At 40.2% G+C, this 20,664-nt stretch overlaps 1 protein-coding gene across 6 annotated transcripts in view; it reads right to left on the bottom strand.

The window, feature by feature from the left end:
* Window positions 1-19,536, bottom strand: part of Hnrnpc (heterogeneous nuclear ribonucleoprotein C) — a 29,924-nt gene extending 10,388 nt beyond the window's left edge. For all 6 annotated transcript variants that reach the window (XM_087911871.1, XM_087911872.1, XM_087911873.1 and 3 more), the window contains exons 1-2: window positions 19,379-19,536; window positions 1,571-1,845 (exon numbers count right to left, since the gene is read on the bottom strand). In XM_087911871.1, the coding sequence (XP_087767997.1) occupies window positions 1,571-1,811 (241 nt within the window). In that variant the 5' untranslated portion in view covers window positions 1,812-1,845; window positions 19,379-19,536. The remainder of the gene's footprint in view (window positions 1-1,570; window positions 1,846-19,378) is intronic.
* Window positions 19,537-20,664: the final 1,128 nt, after the last annotated feature.

The raw sequence follows: 20,664 nt of genomic DNA, 5'->3' as shown, positions 1-20,664 counted from the left end.
TAAAAAAATAAACTAGAGCCCACAATCTAGAGCCTACACTAGATCTACCAGAATTATAAAAACTAAAAACAAAAAGGAACACACAAAATGACTAAAAGAAACAAGCCACTATAAAGTAGAAAAGTTAAATAGAAACAAATGAAATATCATAAATTTTATCACTTTATTGTGTACAAAGAAATTACAACTGCCGGGCAGTAGTGGCATACACCTTTTAACTCCAACATTCAGAAGGAAGAGGCAGGTGGAGCTCTGTGAGTGAGATCAGTCATGCTAGTCTACAAAGTAAAATGCAGTAGAGCCAGGGATACAACACAGTGAAACCCTGTCTCAAAAAAAGAAAAAAAAAAGGCAACATAGAATTAAGAACTAAGTGATAATTTGTCAAATACTTGAATCTATATGAGAATATAATAAAGTCAGACTGAGGCGTTATTATTACAAGCTATTAAGGCATCGTCAAGAAGAGCTAGAGAGGGGGCTGGAGAGATGGCTCAGAGGTCAAGACCACTGACTACTCTTCCGGAGGTCCTGAGTTCAATTCCCAGCAACCACATGGCAGCTCACAACTTGTCTGAAAATCCAGTTCCAGGGGACCTGACACCTTCACACCAATGCACATAAAATAAAAAAATAAAAAAAAAGAAGAGCTAGAGAGATGGCTCCACAGTTAAATGCACTGCTCTTCCAGAGGTTGAGAGTTCAATCCCCAGCAACCACATGGTGGCTCACAACCATCTGTAATGAGATCTGGTGCTCTCTTCTGGCTTGAAGGCAAACATACAGACAGACAGAACACTGCATATAAATAAATAAATTATAAGAAATAATTTTTAGGGGCTGGAGAGATGGCTCAGCGGGTAAGAGCATTGCCTGCTCTTCCGAAGTTCCTGAGTTCAATTCCCAGCAACCACATGGTGGCTCACAACCATCTGTAATGAGGTCTGGTGCCCTCTTCTGGCCTTCAGGCACACACGAAGAAAGAATATTGTATATATAATAAATTAAAAAATATATATATTAAAAAAAGAGAAATAATTTTTATAAAGTTGATAAGGACTGGAGAGATGGCTTAGAGGTTAGAGCACTGGCTGTTCTGCTCTTGCAGAGGTCCTGAGTTCAATTTCCATAAACTACGCCTGACTCGTAACCATCTATAAGATCTGTAGCCATCTTCTGTTATGTGGGCATACATATACGAACACTAGATATAACGAATAAATCTTTTTTAAAAAGCTTTAAAGGACAAAGCATAAATTATATATTCACGTACACTATCTCAGTGACAACTCTACATTATTCAATATTACCATTTCTTAAGATTATCACAAGTTCCCCAGTTTCTGCTTTGCATTATCACCTAATATTACATTGTATTCTTACATTTTAGTCACAACATCAAATATCTAAAGACTACTGTGCAGACTTAGGATAACGAATGAGGTGATCAAGAAGACGCTGCTAGATTATATACAAAAGAATAGCAAAGTGTAGTAAGTATGTACAAAAATGTTATAATGAAATCCAAAACTTTGCAAGCTTACTTAAAGTTTGAATTTTATCAACTCACCCAAAACCTGGCCAGCAATCATTCTGCCATCCTCTCCAGCTACAGCTGCCCGGGCATTTCTTTCGTTAACATATTGGACGAAGGCAAAGCCCTTATGCACAGAGCAACCCACAATTTTTCCATACTTTGAAAAGATTGCCTCCACATCAGACTTCTTGACCACAAGAGTATTGAGATTTCCAATGAATACGCGGGAATTCATGGACCGAGGATCTGTCTTGTTGGTGACGTTGCTAGCCATCTCCTCTGTTGGTTAAGGCTTCTCACAGCTGAAACTGGAACAAAAAAGCAGTCAGGTTAAGAGACATTAATGGTGTTTCATCTGAACCACTGTGACTACTTCGTGTATCACTCAACTTAGAGGGACCTCACAATGTCATATACATTACAATTATAATACTCCTTTTAGCCTTCTCACTTACTTGCAACACAATTGTTTTATCTTAATTCCAAGTTGAAGTCCTTAAGGACGTTATAATTTCCTAAAACAGTTTTCAAACTTTTTTGCCTTACTGATTATAAGAATCATACAATTAGTTCTAACATATTCTCACCTTTCTCACAACAGACCTACTTCAAATCTGTATCTTTCAAGTATAAAGATATTTAATTTTTATCTTTAATATATACTTATATAAAGGCAAATATTTCCAACTCGTCAAATACTCACTTGGATTTGATCTAGCATATAATACAAAGTCTTTTTTTCATAGGGTATAATCACTATAAAACCACTTTTTACACATGGAATATTAATATTGGATGGTGATGATGATAAACTAGCCATTAACAAAACATATAAGAAAAAGCAACTTCCTTCAGTTGTCTTCCCCAGGCAGATCCACTCTAGCAAAGCTGGCCTGAATACTGTAATTCTAAATACTTCAGAATCCTGGAGTTTTATATTTTGAGTCAGCACACAGCTGATTCTATTTTCAATCAAAAACCTAAAATGATAAGAGTTGATCTTACAAAATACCCACTGACATCTTTTTAAAAATTGTATTTTACAATTCTAGTTTGTCATTTATTATCAATGTAAATCCTAGTATCAGAATTCAAATTCATAGACTCTCCTCTGATTTTGAAAATAACTGAGAAATATTTAAGTTGTCTATTTTTGTCCTTCTAATCCTCAAGGGAATTTGTATTATGTAATACAAAACATAACAGATCATCTACTGTCATGATTTTTTACTTAAGAGTTCAACAGAGTTTTAGAAGCAGTCAAAAGCTTTCAGGCCACATTACAACTTGTACACATGTGTACTGCAAAAGTTGCTTACATACAGAAATCAATGGACAGCTATCTATCAAAATCAGTTCTCTCTCCACCATATGATGAGCAATCAAACTGAAATTGCCAGTCTTGGCAGGGAGCACCTTATTCACTAAGTCATCTGTCTTTCCCCACACCTTATTAGTAAATGACTGGTCACATTTGTTAGATAAGGAATATAACCAATACCCTAAGATGCACAAAATATAAATGTCTCAGAGTCAGGCACCATCATAATGGTATGTTGGGCCAATTTGACTATAAGGTATAAAAAGACAGTTAAATACTCTTAAAAGTTTACTGTCCCTAGGCAATACATGTCTAGTAACATACCTGGTATGTACTGTATAAGGTTCTCTTATGCATCCTTCAATCCCTTCTTTTACAAGACCTGCATGCATCAAATTCATGATTCTGTCTCCCCAAGTCATAAGCTAAGTCTACAGGATTGCCACGGCCTTTGCCAACTCCGCTCCTAGGACATAGGTCATTTTACCTGTTCATCCTTGGTTATTTTAGAAAAAACAAAAACAACAACAACAAAAAAAACTCTACATAATCAAACTTATGGGCACAGTGCTGGCATACGCCTTTAATCCCAGCACTTGGGAGGCAGAGGAAAGCAGATCTCTATGAGTTCCGGGTCGCCCTGGTTTACAGACCAAGTTCCAGAGCAGCAAGGGCTACACAGAGAAATCCTGTCAAGAGATTGGGGTAGGAGAGAACTGAAGAGGATACACAGAAGAAACCTCGTTCCATGTCTTCAAAACATAACAAATAAATAAATACTCAGAACTGAGGGCATGTCTATTATTTAAGGGTGTTAGAAGACTTGAAAGTAGAGTTGCCATAGGTGTGCCATAGCTCACAGGTGTGAGCTGCCATACAGGTGCTGGGAATGACCCAAATACTCTGGAAAAGCAAGCAAAAGTCCCCAGATCTTGAATCTCCACTCCAAAGAAATAACAGTTTCCCTAGGCATAAAGTATGGTTGTTGGTGCAAGCCTTTAATACCAAGGAGGCAAAAGGGTGGAGTTCCAGTCAGTATAGTCCACAATAAAAACAAATTGTTTCAATTTATGTATGTAGCAATATAAACAATAAACTGAAAATAAAATATAAAAAGCATTTTTCTATTGGGCATTTGAAAACAGTTCTCTGCTTTGATCACATATGATAATCATACATGAGGAGTAGAGATCAAAAATAGTAAAACAATATTGTTAAATAAGAGAAACTACATGACTCAGATTAGAGCAATACAGGTTGTTTTTTTAAATTACTATGTAACATTGGTTGCTATGTAATGCTAACAGGGCAGTTTTGGCCTCAAGAAGAAAAAAACCACGGGTATACAGGTAATCCCCTATTTTCTTTGGACAATATTATTATGTGGTTTTACTGGTATGAACGCTTTCCTCTATATGTTCACATTTGTGCCCGGTGCCTAAAGTCAGTCTACATATAATTTAACTGGAACTGGGATAACATAGATGGGTACTAAGAACCAAACCTGTATCTTTTATGCCTCCCCCTATTTCCCCCACCCGCCATTTCTCCAGCACACACTAGGTGGCAACAATGAACCAAATTTTATAAAGAATTATTTTATGCAAGCCTTTAATAGTTTACATCTTTGCTTTCAACAGTTTTGAATAACAACACATCTGTATACCGGCAGCATCATTTGTATTTAATATTTCACCTATTTTGCTCCTATATCGTTTATTTCCTTTGATGAACCTTTCCATATAACTTACATTTCTCTCCCTGGCTATTTTCTTTGTATTTTGGCTTCTCTTATGCATCTTTTATCTATTATTACTGTCTGCCTCTTTCAGAGGTTAACAATGATCTGCCTGGATGCTGGATAGCCAGGTTGTGAAGTTTGTTTCGTTTTCAGAGAGGAATTGGATGTGTGGGCCTGGCTGTCCTGGTGTCCTCTTTACACCAGTCTGGTCTTGAACTCAGAGATCCACTTGCCTGTCTCCTGGGTGGGATTAAAGGCATGTGTCACCACCACCTGGCCAGATGACACAGTTCTTATTATGGGATTTTTAGAAGTATCTGCCAAGTGAAAGGCACTGTCCTTCCTGGTCCCTATCTTCAAGATTCACTGTCAGTATAAAAGAGGCCATGACTGACAAGAACAAGGAAGATGTTGAGAGGCAATAATTGACAATACAGTTACTGGGCCAAGAATGCCAGAACCACCTCTCTGCCACTGCCTCCTCAGTGCTGGAATTAAAAGGTGTGGGTCACCACAACCCATCTTAAAATGATCCAGTTTAATTTAATTACAAGTCTTGTTTTTATTGGCCTATGTATTAACATACACCTTTAACGTCAGAAGAATTCTCAGGCCCACGAGGGTTAGATTTTAAAGAGGGAGAAAGAGAAAGAAAAATAATGGTCATCTTTTAAAAAAGGATGGGTGGTGGTGGTACACACCTTTAATGCTAGCACTCAGGAGGGACAAAGGCAGTGAGTTCCCAGAACTGAGTTCAAGACCAGCATGTTCTGAGAACATCAGGACTACTCGAAGAAATCCTGTCTCTAAAACAGATCCCCACTCCCCCCATAGTTGCAGCAGTATAGCAAAACCAGTATTCAGAACACAAGCTGCTCAGGGAAATGTGGCTAGTTAGATAGTCTAGCTACAACCTGTCAAGATCTTACCCTGATTCAAGAAGTAAAACTTTAAAGCTTAGAACTAAGGCAAACTATGTCTACTTTCCTCTATACATATGGGCATGCACTCACAGGATAAGTACACAAAGCTAATTTTCTTGGGCTGGATACAAGGACATAACTGCTCGGAGAGTGATTGCCTAGCATGCTCATAAACTGAACATGTCAGCACAGGCCTAACATTTCAGCATTCCAAAGACAAAAGGCTGAACGATCAGATTCAAGGGTCTCCTTCACTGTGTAACTGACAAAACTACAACAGTCCACAGAAAAATACCAGTTTAAGAGCACACTGCTTTTCCAGATGACTTCAGTTCTCAGTCTGTAAGTGTAGCTCCAGGAGTCAACAATTTTTAGGCCTAAGCAGGAACCTATATTCACATGTACATATACTCACATCACATAATTATCAAAAGTCTTAAATACTCATTTTAAAAATACAAAACATGGGCTGGAGAGATGGCCAGTAGTTAAGAGTAATCTTAAATTTAATCACTGGTCTTCCAGAAGTCCTGAGTTCAATTCGCAGCAACCACATGGCAGCTCAAAACCATCTGTAAGATCTGGTGCCCTCTTCTGGTCTTCACAGGACACTGCATACAAATTAAATCTTTTAAAAAGGACACAAAAAATATTTTGTAACTGTTAAGTCCAGTGCCAGGCAGTGGTGGCCCAGCATATTAATGCTGACCTGGGCAACAGGTTCTCCCAACATCCCTCAGTTCCTGTAAGTTTCCACTGGCATCACACCCACTACCCTCCACTTCTCTAGCTCAGCGGGTGAGCTACTCTCCCCCCAGCCGTCCTTTCCTATGGAATCCCTTTTGTCTACCCATTCTTTCTCCCTCTCCTCACACGGCCAGCTTAGGGTCATTTTCTCAGGACTCTCAGATGTCCTTGCCTCTGGATATCCCTTTTATCTACAATACCACCAGCACACTTAGGAGCCGTGTCCTTTTTTATTTTTTCAACCACCTGGGAAAGTTAAGTGTGAACTTTAACTGGTAACTTAAAATTTCTGTAACTACTCAATTTTAATATGAAATGTAAGCTTTAGTCACCACACTAAAGGAAGGCAACCAGATCTGAGTCTGAGACCAGAGAGTCTTTGTGGAAAAACAACTCAGGAAAAGGGGTGGTGGAGGAGAAAAATTAGTAAGACCGTACTAAGGAATTGGAATTAATGCCAAGTTTTCATTGTCTGGCCAGTACTTTAGTAGTTCTATTAGTAGTCTATTAGTAGTATTGAATTTATTCTCAGCAGTGTCCTACAGAATGGAAGAAGCAAACAACCTAGTAAACCAACAGAGAGGCTACAACAGGGAAAGTATTATATAGTTTAATAGTCAACTAACTTCAAAACAAAAGCCTGGGTGAAGCATGGTGGCACAAGGTTTTATTTAAGCCCTGGTTAACAAAATCGTGAGAGTCTGAGGTCTGCCTGGTCTACAGCAAGTTACAGTATGGCTATGTTATGTAAAAAGGGTTATGGCCAGGGGTATGTAGACCTTATTCTAAATGAATGAATGAAACAAATTCAATGCATTACATCTGTAATTATGCTAGAGTAGCCAAGGCAGAAAGACTGAATAAGGCAAGATAACAGAATAAACTGAGGAAATTCCACCACTAGGCTTACCAACAACACCAATTCCTATAGATTGACTTAAAACTATTAAGAATTAGCCGGGCAGTGTTGGCGCACACCTTTAACCCCAGCACTGAGTCAGATACAGCAAATCTGAGTTTGAGGCCAGCCTGGTCTACAGAAAGTTTTGGGGCATGCTCCAAAGCTACAGAGAAACCCTGGTGGGTGGGGGTGGAAATTTAAGAGGCACCTTAAAGCTAGAACTTTGACCATGCTAATCATATTCTCTACTCCACTGAGTTTTTTGGATTCCTGAGTTAAACCAATGGGAAGTTAGTTACACATTTCTTTTGTTTTTAAGACAGTGTTTCACTGTGTGAAACTCACTCTGTAGCCCAGGCTGGCCTTGTCAGATCTGCCTGACTCTGCTGAGGGATAGAAGCACACCTGTGAAAGGTGTGCAGTGTTCTAGATTATTCAGGGGAGATGTGCCAACTGTTGCAATGGTGGCACAACTCCATTGTGCCATGGTTATGAGGGATCTGAAGTCATTCCCAATCTTGTACCGTAAACCTGCCCAAAAGTTAAAGGAAATTGAGAATAAACTCATGAATGCTCAAAAATACCAAAAATTGAAGTTTGGGTGGTACAGAAAAGAATTGTTTTTTTTCCAGACAGTACCCAACCTGGCAAGTCAAAACACTTGAGATTACCTTCACAAGCACTACACACTAATGGGCGAGCTAACATGCCCAAAAAGTAGGGGGAAAGAACTAATGACAACCCACCCTTTTCCAAGGATCTACGGACAATGTTTGCTAGGAAGGGAAAAACATTTTTCTTCATAGGTACAGGAACTCTATGCTACTACGAATAAATGAATCAAAGAAATTTAAGCAGAAGAGATTAGCTAAGAAAAGGGAATCAGGAAAGCAAGAGATGATAGGTAATGAGTTAAAAAAAAATCAAAATACATTATATACAATCACATAATTAACATTCTAGTAAAAAACCCTTTAAAACAAAATATTGAAGGACTCTAAGTATCTCGGTATAACACGTGTCTAGCACACATAAGACAAACACACACACACCAAAAAAAAAAGGTTAGAGGAAAATGGTTTAACTTCTAACTACTGGGATCTACAGATCATAGTTACTGTCAACCAAGTTGGGAAGATGACTGTTAAAGAGCATTTAATGCTCTCCCGAAAATCTGGGTTTGATTCCCAGCAACCACATAGTGCCCATAACTCTTGACTGCAACTCTTGGCCCAGATGACCTGACTCCCTTTTCTTTTGGCTCCAGACACCAAGCACACATGCAGAGAAAATATCCATTCACATGAAACTAAAAATAAAAGTCTTTATTTCACTGGCTAGAAACTGCTCAGTATGAGCACTTAGTGCTGTTCTGAAGGACCTGAATTCAATGTCCTGAAACCTTTACAAAGCAGTTTACAATTTCCCTAACACTTATAAGGGGATCTGACATCCTCTTCTGACCTCTAAGTGCACCTGCATATGACAGGCAGACAAAGACAGACACACACACACCTAAATAAATTAAGGAAAAAGGAGACAAAAATGGTGATACACACTCATAATTCTAGAACCAAATTTTGACTTTTGGTGCTTACTGGCCATTAAGCCTTATCCAGCTTGGTAAGCTAAAAGTGAAATTGTCCCTGTCTCAAAACACAAAGTGCCTGGGTCCACAAAATGGCTCTGCAGTTAAAAGACACCTCCCACCAAATCCAACGACCTGAGCTCCAATACTCAGTGGCCACACTGTTAAAGTAGAGAATCAAGTTGTCCTCTGATGTACATGTGCATGCATGGCACAAGAGCACACAAAACTAATTCTTAAAAAGCAGACAGCTCTGGAAGAAGAAATGCCTTTGTTCTTGTTTTGAGTACCTTAAAGAAATGGCACAAATGATTTTAAGTCTGTACTCTTAAGAACTTTTACTTAAAGAGCCAGGCACAATGACAACTGCCTTTAATCCCAGCATTTAAGTAAATGCAGAATACCTTAAGCAATTTGTATTCATTTTATTTATAATATTTTCCAATTATTTTCTTCCAAGTAATAAAAACAGAAACTTCAAAGAATTTTTTAAAAAAAGAAGCAAATGCAGGCAGGTAAAAGCAAAAAATGCCAGCCAGGAGTGGCAACACACACCTTTAATCCCAGCACTAGGTAGGCAGCCAACAGGCCAACATGGCCTACAAAGTGAGTTTTAGGTTAGCTAGAGATACAGAGAAACCTTGTCTGAAAAGGGCAAATTTAAAAATAAATAATAAAAAAACTAAGTTGGCTGGGTGGTGTACAGGAAGAGGCAGGCAGACCTCTGTGAGTTCCAGTCCAGCCTGGTCAACAACTGGGTTCTAATACAACCAGAACTGTCTCAAAAAAAAAAAAAAATTCCTCTGGATGTTTTGTCTGCACGTCTGTGCATGTTTAGTACCCACAGAAGCCAGGAGCCCAGAAAAGGGCAGAAGAACTTCTGGGAACTGGAAATACAGTTATTAGCCACCACGAGATTACTGGTGAATATCTTATTTTATCATAGATCCAATCTCGGACGTTGGCACCAATATAACGTAGATTATAAGCACCTTGTAACTCTAATTCCAACAGATCCAATGCACTTTTGGACTAAATGGGGACAGGATCAAGTGCACGCACATAGAGTAAATTTTTAAGTTTTAAATGAATAAAAATTATGGGGTAACTGAATCAAGACATCACTGACATGGTAGCTGCTGAATAAAAACATACAAAAAAAATCTAAAATGAATAGAAGGAAAAAAATGTTAAGACCCTAAAGAAGAACATTTCTAGCCAAGTTTTTTTTAATTTTATGTGAGACTTGTGTTCTGCAAAAATATATACCATTTGAGTGCCTACTACTACTAAGAGGCCAAAAGGGCATCAAATTCCCTGGAACTGGAGTTGTGGATGCTTGGAACCATCATGTCCGTGCTGGTAGCTGTATACAGATATTCTGCAAGAGTAACAAGTGTTCTGCTGAGTCATCTCTCCAGTTCCAAGCCACTTACTTAAAACACAGTAAGATGACCAGTGTGCCAGGAGTGGTGGCAGACTTTAATCCTATCACTCATAGTTAACAGTAAGGAAAAGGGAAAAGATCAGTTAAACTGTAACTTTAGTTCTGAAATAAGAATTTACTAAGTTTCACCCCCCCTCCCCTTTTTATTTTTTTTCCTTGAGGCAGGTCTCGCCCAGCTTCAGATCCCGGTACCGTTGCACTCCTTCCTGATCCTGCCTGCACCTCCCAAATGCTGGATTATAGGTACACTGACACCAAACCCTGCTTTCAAACATTTCATTTTAGCAGAATCAACATAGCTGACACTTTTTGAGAAGACTAGTGGAGAAGGCAAAGTAAATGTGAATGTCTATTGCAATACACAAGAGGCAATGATGAACTGACACGGACCTAGAAAATAGGAGTAAAAGCTGATGGCATGACTGGAAAAAGTAATCAGACTCTGGCGTACATGACCTGTAGTTTGACTAAACCAAGGAGATCAAAAACAAACCAATTTGAAGAAACAACACAGTATAGATAGTTTGTCTTTGAAATAATTGTTTTCTTTTTCTGAGACAAGGGCTCACATTGTAGGTCACTGGACTTGGTCTTGAAAACAAGGTAACAATTCTGCCCCCAAGTGATCAACATACCCTGAAGTTGGTATATCATATGAGCCTATCAGACAGGTAACTAAGTTGATGCAAATCTACTCAAGAGAAAAGCTCACACTTACAATTTGGTGACAATCACTTCACAAATATAGAGGAATCAGAACTGAAATAGTTCACAAAACGAGTACAAAATTAGAAAGGACTGAGTCACACACTACTCCAATAGTTAAAGAACAGCAAAGTAACAGGCTTCAAGCAGTTAAATGGTAATTAATGGTCAAGCAAGATGAGGACTAAAAAAGAAACCACTGTATTTAATAAGACTTCAATCTGCTATTTCCTTTTTCTCCAAGTAAAAATTTAAAGGTGCTTGTTTCTTGGGCTGGAGAGATGGCTCAGAAGTTTAGAACACTTCTAGAGGACCCACATGGCAGGTTAAAATTGTGTGTAACTGCAGTTCTAGGTTGTGGCACTGCCTTGTCCCTGAGGGCACCAGGCATGTACATGGTAACACAGACACACACACAGGCAGAAACTAGACATTTAATTTTTAAAAAAAAAAATTCGAAAAATGAGAATTTTGTCAGGCACATGCCTTTAATCCCAGCACTCAGGAGTCAGAGGCAGACTCTGGTCTATAATACAGAGCAAGTTTCAGGACAGCCAGAGCTACACAGAAAAACACTGGGGGGTGGAGGTGGAGAAACACCATACTCTTTAACAGACTACAAAAGCACAAATTTCTATCACCTGGTCTTATCCTAAGATTGAGTTCTCTTCCTCCTGATCCAGTTAAACACCCACTTTTGCATTCTACAGATCTGTGCATAAATCTTATCATATGGTATCATTTCTCACTCCATCTATCACCATGAGTGAGGCTGAGGTTCTCGTGACAAGATCCTTGGTCAGAAACAAGAAAAGCATAACCTTAAATACTTACACAACAAAGAAATAAACTGACCCTATGAAGAACAGCTGCAACACAATACAGAATAAAAGGTAGAAAGAATCCACTCTTTTCCCAGACCGCAGGAGCTTCTGATTTAATGTTCCACTATTTTCTTTGATGCTACTTTTGGTGTTCATTTGACCTTATATTTTTCTTTCTGTCCAAGTCAGGAGGGCATATGATTACCCATGACACAGCACTCATTCTTATATGTTAAAACTCACTACATTAACTCTAAAATGGTTAGCAATTGCTGATGTAGTGGTGCTTTCCTTTAATCCCAGCACTGGGGAACAGAGACAGGCAGATCTCAGTGTGACTAGACTGCTCTACAGTTTCAGGACAATCACGGCTATGTAGAGACCTTATCTTTATTAATATATATACATATATATATATATACATACATACATACACACACGCTTACAATGTTCCTAACTGCAGCTACCTATGTCCTCAAGAACCACTGCATTATTCTAGTTACATGACTACACTCGAGAAGTTAACAATGGCTAACTGGGCTTCACATCACTGGACAATCTTGGACAATCTCCATTGATGTCTAGAACTTCAATCTACCCTTTTTTTTTAATTTGAGACAGGGTTTCTCTGTAGCGTTGGAGCTTGTCCTGGAACTGGCTCTTGTAGACCAAGCTGGCCTTAAACTCACAGAGATTCACTTGCCTCTGCCTCACAAGTGCTGGGATTAAAGGCGTGCTCCACCACTGCCCAGCGTAATCTATCCCTTTTTAAGCTTATAATGCCTATCCTTTCCTTAAATTCTCAAAAACCCTTCTTTGCCATATTATTTTAATACTATAGTATTATTTCTTGTAATTTAGATCCATGAACATAAATGGCTGTGAGACAGCATGTGGTTGCTGGGATTTGAACTCAGGACCTATAGAAGAGCTGCCAAAGTACTTAGTCAATAAGCCACCTCTCCAAAGGTAATCTAAATTGTATTTATTTTGTTTTGAGGCAATGTTTCATATAAGTCAGGCAGTCCTCAAACTGTGCAACCCAAGGGAAGACCTTTAACCACATGGATCACAGGTGCACCTTATCACCAGGCCCAGTTTATGGAGAACCAAGAATCAAACTCAGGGTCTCATGCACATTAGGTACTATCAACCAAGCTTAAATATGTCTAGATCCCAAAGATTACTCGAAACAGCTCAACAACTTGAGAAAAACTGTCTAGTTGTGGGCATTTCCAGGGGCTGACCTATGCATCATCTAAACTTAAATGAGTCTATTTCCTAGTTTTTGCAATGAAACCAAGTGGACCTCACACCTCTTACCATCACCCAGGAAGGGTGTACATCTGTTCCGAAGGCCCCCCTGGCTCCAGGTCATCCTGGCTGATGCTGCTCCAGGCTGGGCATCCATGTTGCTGCGGCTTGTGGTTTGTGAGGGGTAGTGTACAGGAAAAGCAGGATGGGATTTCAAGGGAAACAGTAGGAAGATGGCTTTTTGGGAAAATGCCATCACCATTATAGGTGTTAAATAGTACCACACACATTTTATTGCAGCACAGTTTAAAAATTTAACAAATGAAAGATTAAAAAGAAAAAAAATAAAAATAAAAAAATTAAAAATACAGACGTCCAGAGATGCTCTAAAACAGTTAAGTTAAAGATCAGGAAAAATAAGGTCAAAGACTTAACAGCCAGTAAAATTATTTCCAGTGTGGGGAAGGGGGTTGAGGGCAAGGGTGGGGTTGGGAGAGAAAAGGTTTATGTGAACAAACTACTTAAAAATGCTAACACCTTCACTTTCTCTCCCAAGATGGAAAACTCCAAAGTCAATCAGGAGGCCGAAGAAATCTTAACATTCAGAAAAACTCCACTTTAATCCGGTTAAAAATCATCATTATCATCATCATCATCACCATTATAATAAGTATAGTAATAATAAATAACTAGTAAGTAACAACAATAAAAAGGAAACCAGCGAAAGTCAGGAAAAATGTAAAAAAAAAATTGTAATAACTTACTGTAGCTGAAGATCAAAAAAATCTCACTGTAAAAAAACAAAAATAAAAATAGCCCAGATTAGAAAAACGGGAGGTGTAAAAATGTCAAGTCAATAAAGTTCATTTCTTTTCTTTTCCAAAAGCAGTTTCCACAAAAACCGCAAGGGTAATGTTCTCAATAGCAGACAAGCAAAGCCCTTTCCACATCATCAGTTAATCTTAAAAATACACGAGGAAGTAGAGAGGTCAGTTTATGAGGCTAAAAGGCTCCTCCTCTAACCCAACTGCTGCAGAAAAAAAATAGAAATAGAAATTTTAAAAATTACATCTTAAATCCAGGTCCCGTTTTGTGTCTTTTTTGGAAATAATTTTAAAAAAAACACCTGTATATTTGCTGTAGTGCACACCAAGTTGCATCATTATGTTTAAAATGTCTTTTATAAAATCAATTTTGGAATGGGAATGTGTGTGTTCTGGAAGGGTGGGGAAGGGAAGTTAAAAATCAAAGCTGAGCTCCAGTGAGTAAGGATGGGGTTCGCCTTGCTGCCCTGTGAAAGGAGAAGGGACAGATTGAGTCATAGTTCCTCAGAAATGTGCCCTAAACCCAAGACAGAAAACTGTCTGTTGCATCTAACACATTTTGGTAAAGCATTAACATTTCACTGGGATGGAGTCTTTAGAGAATCATCACTTCTATTAGTGACTGTTTATACAATTCTTCATAGTATGTGGCTGAAGTGAACTCAATTCCAGTCTGTATTCCCTTCAAGGGGACGGATAAGAGAATACATTTGAATGTGAACTTTGTAATCAGCAGCTTGGGCAATAAAGAAAATATGGAAAAACCAGGTCAACAAATGGAGATGAAGTGAATAAAAGTCAAACAGATTAATGGGTTTCAAACCTAAGATCATGTAGCTTTTTTCCTATGATTAAAACAGACTGAAGGTGAATGGTCTACCATGAAGACAAACATTAAAAGGGACTCATCTATTCTCAAAGCCAAAGAGTGAAAGACCACAGGACTGATAAAGTTCTACAGCCAGGGTGAAAGATGTTCTTCAAAAGGAGCCAGCCCTTTTTATTCATCATCACTTACAGTGAAAACCATACAGATGGAGGAAGGGTCCAAGAACACTTTTATGTTATGAAACGAGTGATAAAAACTGTGTCCTTACTGATTTGTGTTACATTTTTAAATCATCTAGTGTTCCTAATCCCAGGGATGAAGAATCTAACACATAATGTAAAACTGAAATAATGTAATGACAAACTGTTTCATTAGCAAAAAGAAATGCAGTTAATACCTACTCACTGTGAAAAAGATTTGTTACATTCCCATTTGATTTAGACATCAGGACTTATTCTCCCATATATATCTCACTTAAGCTAAAATTTTAAACTGATCCTTTAAAAAACTACTCATCAAAATAAATCCCTATTTAAAAACACCAAAGACTACAAACAGATCAAGTACTATCTCTTAAGACTAAGAGTAAATTTCAAATAGACAAGCTACACAAATATAAAAACTGTATTAAGTTTCCCAGTAGAACATTAACATTTTAAAGTTATCTGTATTTTGAAGGCAATTATAATAAAAAAAATTTTCATCCTGAGCCCAGAACCAAAATCTTCAATGAAAAAAAAAATCCCTAGTACATATACAAGACAGACTTAAAAAGCAGCAATGTAATCTTGGCAGAATGGAACACACCTTTACTCCCAGCACTAGGGAGGCAGATGTAGGTAACCTCTCTCAGTTGGAGGCAAGCCTGGTCTATACACTGAGTTGTCCCAGGAGAGTGAGAGTGCCAGAGTTACAAAGTGAGTCTGCTTTAAAAGGAACAAAAACAAAACTACCATGCCCAGCCTGAGAAGCATTACGTGTTCCATGTCATCAAGTTTTCTCACCCAAGTTATCAAACTTCTGCCACTTCTTTCAAAAGCAAAGGCTTTTCTGCAGGGCGGTGGTGGAGCACGTCTTTAAACCCAGCACTCGGAGGCAGAGGCAGGAGGATCTCTGTGAGTCTGAGGCCAACCTGGTCTACAAGAGCTAGTTCCAGGACCGGCTTCAAAGCTAGAGAAACCCTGTCTCCAAAAACAAAACAAAATCTAATAAAAAAAACAAGCTGGGCCTTAGTGGTAGGTGCCTCAATTCCAGCACTCAGGAAGCAGAGGCAGATGGAACTCTGTAAATTCAAGGCCAGCATGGTCTACAAAGCTAGTTCAAAGACCGTCAGGGCTACATAAAGAAACCCTGTCTCAAAAATTCAAAATAAAAAAATTCTAGAAAACCGTAACTCATTTAGAAACTGGTAGTAAAGAGCACGGCAATCTGTTTGCTGGAATAGTTTAAACAGAAACTCAGTTCTTTATTGATTCTATCAACTTTTGTCTTTTGGGATCTGTGAAGATTTAACCAGGAAACTCTACTCACTATAGTTTTTCTAAATCTTTACTAAAACACCTGCAGTTTTTCTACATCTGAAAGTTCTGTTTATCATCAGCCAGTAAATCTACTTCATACAAAACCATAATAAACCTTCCAATGAAAGTTGAGTGTATGACGTACAAGCAAGTAATGCTGGGCCATGGGACAGACATATTATTTTTAAGTTAATAGCATTGACTAGTTGGCCTGGAATTTAGGTCTTTAGGCCAGGCTGGCTTCCAACTCAGAGGCCTGTCTGCCTCTACCTACCAAGTGCAGGGAGGTGTACATCACCACCTCGAGGCAGTTATAATTTAGGAAACTGGGGAGTAGTGCAGTAACCTCTCAGCATCTAACATCTTGCTGCAAAAGTTTTCTATAGAAATGAAAATAGGTAGTCTAAGTTCCCTTGTTCAGGAGTTTGAAAATGAATCAAGCTTAAAACTAATTCACTGGGCCGGCGGTGGTGGCACACACCTTTAATCACAGCACTCGGGAGACAGACAGGCTGGTCTGAGAGTTCGAGGCCAGCCTGGTCTACAAGAGCTGAGAAACCCTGTCTTCAAAAAAAAAAAAAAAAAAAAAAAAACCTAATTTACTGGATACTGTCAAGTTTAACATAATTTTTACTCAGGCCAAGATTAATTCAACTGTTTCATTCTTATTAATAATCCACCCACCATTTAATCTTTAAGATTACAACAATTTGGGAATCTACTCCTTACTAGTTACTAACAATCTCTCCCATCAATAACTAGACCACAAGCTTCTGAAGTTCAAATTACAAACCTAAGTTATGTTTTATTTCTCTACAGAATAACTACCAAATATTTCTGAAAATGGCAAATGAAAATGTTAAGCATCTGTACAGTCCCTCTTACGCAACCAAATCTGAAACGCTATCAGTGCTCACCTAGCTGAAGAATCGTCTACAACTATTTCAAATATTCTATAGCTCAATTCCTAGATACTACTAATTCAGGAATTTAAACCTCGCACATTCAGAAATCTTCATTTCTAACACTTTTGAAGGGTTAAAGGCCTGGGGACTCTATAATAAGAGTCCAGGCTGGTCTCAAAACCATAAACTAGCCTGTTTTGCTGGGACTGAAAGTCTGCATCACCATGCCTGGCCTGCATGTCTAACATTTAATGGCAGCTATTTTTCAACTAATCTCACCTACTACCAATAGTCTTTTCGCATAGTAACTTGAACTTTTTTTTGTTTGTCGAACCAGTGTTTCTCTGTAACAGCCCTAGCTGTCCTGAAACTCACTCTGTAGACCAGGCTGGCCTTTGCAGCACTATTTTTGATCGATTACTTCCTATTTCTCTTTCTCATTTCTCACTTCACTACAGCAAAACTCTACTCTTAGGCACATGTGTGCTTGCATCTTAAACAATAGGCTGGGTGGTGGTGGCACACTCCTTTAATCCCAGCACTTGGGAGGGAGAGGCGGGCAGAGTTCAAGGTTAAGCTGGTATAAAAATCAAGTTCTGAGCCAGGGCTGTTTACAGGGAAACCCTGTCTTGAAACCTCTCCCCACCCCCACCCCAAAAAAACCGCACAGAGGTTAATTTTTTTTTGACCTCTGCTTTTGTTTTCCTTGAGACAGGGTCTCCTGTAGCTCAAGTTGGACTTAAACTTCACTTACCAAGGCTGGCTTTGAGATGTTCCCATCTCTTATCAAGTGCTTAAATTACAGGAGTAGACAATCACACATATTCTATCAAGTACGCTTAAAGGTTAAATTTGTGTAGCATTAGTTTAAACTAAGCTTAGTACCATAATTTTTATGAATTATACAAAACAACTTAAAATTTACTTACTCAGCCGGGCGGTGGAAGCGCACGCCTTTAATCCCAGCACTGGGGGGCAAAGACAGGCGGATCTCTGTGAGTTTGAGGCCAGCCTGGTCTACAAGCGCTAGTTCCAGGACAGGCTCCAAAGCCACAGAGAAACCATATCAGAAAACCAATAAATAAATAAATAAACAAACAAACTTAACTCCTAGGCTGACAAAGGCTGGATCTGTGAGATCCAGGCCAGCCTAGTATAGTACAGGCTCCAAAGCAGATACCCTGTGGATAAGCAGATACTCCTGGATAAGTTAATGTGCCGCCCTAAACTATTAGTGTTTTGACTGAATCCAGACCATCGTTCATTCATCCTAAGCACCATTGGACTACATTAACAAGAACTCAACACCTACAACCGAGCGATTAATACTTCCTGTTCTTTTCCTTTGATTTTTTTTTTTAAAAAAACACGGTTTTACTTTAGTTCTGGTCTGTCTCATGGCCTCTGGAGTGCAAGGATTACAGGCCTGCACTACCACACCTAGCTGGAATCTGCTTACTGCCCAAGCAGAGATGGATAGAATACTGCAGTATCCGGAAAACATTTTATTTTGTCTTTAATTATTGTTCCAAAACCAACCTTGGAAATCTCCTGGTACCTTAAATTTTGGGATCCACTTCCTTAAAACTTCAACTGTCTTTTTGTACACGGCATTCCAGTACTCAGTAAAAATACTGGACCTACCTAAAAATATCTTCCTCTCCTAATTTAGCATGATACTGTCAACCACTTTTGTCTGTCTCTTCTCTCTGAGAAAGGCAGCAGTACCTACCTCAAGCAACTTTTATATTTCAAGTTATTTGTAACCTGTAGATAAAAAGTAAGCTGTAATTATTGCAATTATAGTCAATCTGCGGCACTTCCTTTTACAAACAGAAACCACTCCGACTTCGACCATTTATTTCTATGGAAGCAAAAGTAAATGAATACTCCGCCTATTGTTAAAACGCAGTTCTGATGCCATGTGGCCCGCCCGGAATTCAGAAGCTTCCAGTACATCGCGGTATTCGTCCCCACCCCCGCCCGACGTCTAACATAACGAGGCAATAACGGAACCGGTCCAGACATCAAACTGCAATTATATTAACACGCATTTCCACCTTCCCTTTCACGCTCCCCTCTTGGAGTCCTCAAGGCCGAAGGAAGCCAAAGCGGCCGTTAAACGCGAGCGCGCAGCAGGGCATCCTCCGCGCCGCCGGGGCCTGGAGGTCACCGGGCTGAGCCTGCGCCAGGGCCGAGGCCTGGACTCCCGCCTTGGACTCGAGCCTCACACCGCGGCCAAACGCGGGCTTCGTTGCTGCCGCGAGGCCGCTTCCTCCGCCACCCCTCGCGGGCCCGGACCCCGCGCTTACCGGGAGGAAGCAGAAAGAAGAGACCGCCGCTCCTACTGTGGGTCCGTGCCGAGACCGAAGCTCCAGCGGGCAGGCAGCACACGACCGTTCGCTCTCCGTCTCTTCACAAAATGGCCCCCGAGCTCCTCCGCCGCCGAGGCGAAGGTCCGGCCCCCGCCCCGCTCCCGGAGGTGTTCCTATTGGTTGGGACTTTTCTCGCTCCCGCTCCTAACTAGCCAGCTCTACTGCTCCTCACAGCGCCGACCAATCACAACCCCGAGTGGGTTGGTCTGGTTAGGAGAATTTCCACATGCGTAACAGAAACTGGTTAGTAATTGGTGCGGCTTCCTGTCAATTAGACTATAAAGCGTGGTCATTGGTCACTGTCCCCGACGGAAAGCGGGGAGGAATGTTCGCCTTTGTATCGCGCACAGCTTCTCATCCGGGCACCCGGAGGGTCAGACTGACGGCCGCGTCGTCCAATCGGTGCATCGTAGCGCGCCAGGGTCCGGCCAGACGGCCGCATTTCCGCGCGCGGGGGTGAGAGAGTCTGGGTGGAGTCTGGAGCGGGCGCGGAGTGCCGCCCTAGCCGCAGGCCTGGCGGAGGGAGCGCACCCGTGTCAGCCTGAGCGTCCGGAGGGTGCGGGGCTGAAGCCTTCTCAAATTCAGATCCCTCTCCTTTCCGCGTTCTGTAAACTGCCGGAGGACCTGACCTCAGCCCGTACAGCCAGTCAGCTCCTTTCAAACCGGATGGTTGTCCTACAAACCGGTTCCCTGATCCCAGTCGTCACAGTCTGCAAACCGGATGGCGGCCACCTCAGTTTCCCACTTCCTTCAACCCCTCAAGTCAGGCCTCCCAGTAAATTTCTGGTTTTTCTGTAGGAAACCTGAGCACACCAAAATGTACACAGGCCACTTAGAAAGGGAGATAATACCCTGAAGAGATACACCGGATCTAGGAAATTACTGTTAAAAAAAAAAAAAAAAACTCTTTCGGCTGGTCGGTGGTGGTGCACGACTTTAATCCCAGCACTTGGGAGGCAGAGGCAGGCGGATCTCCGTAAATTCGAGGCCAGCCTGGTCTACAGAGTGCGGTCCAGGACAGGATCCAAACGTACAGAGAAATCCTGTCTCGAAAAACCAAAGAAAAGAAATTAAAAAGATTTTAGTTCTGGGCACAGTGATGGAAGGCTTGCCTAACATATACAAGGTGCTGGGTTCAATCCCGAGTATCACAAAATAAGAGAGAAACAATAACAGAGAAAAAGTGCTTTGTGTGCTGTTGTTAGGAAAAGATCCTATTTTAC

This window comes from Myodes glareolus, chromosome 12 (assembly GCF_982192425.1).
Source record: "Myodes glareolus chromosome 12, mMyoGla1.1, whole genome shotgun sequence".
NCBI lineage: Eukaryota > Metazoa > Chordata > Mammalia > Rodentia > Cricetidae > Myodes > Myodes glareolus.
Note: the sequence above shows the minus strand (reverse complement) of the source record. Positions and strands in the feature narration are given on the sequence as shown.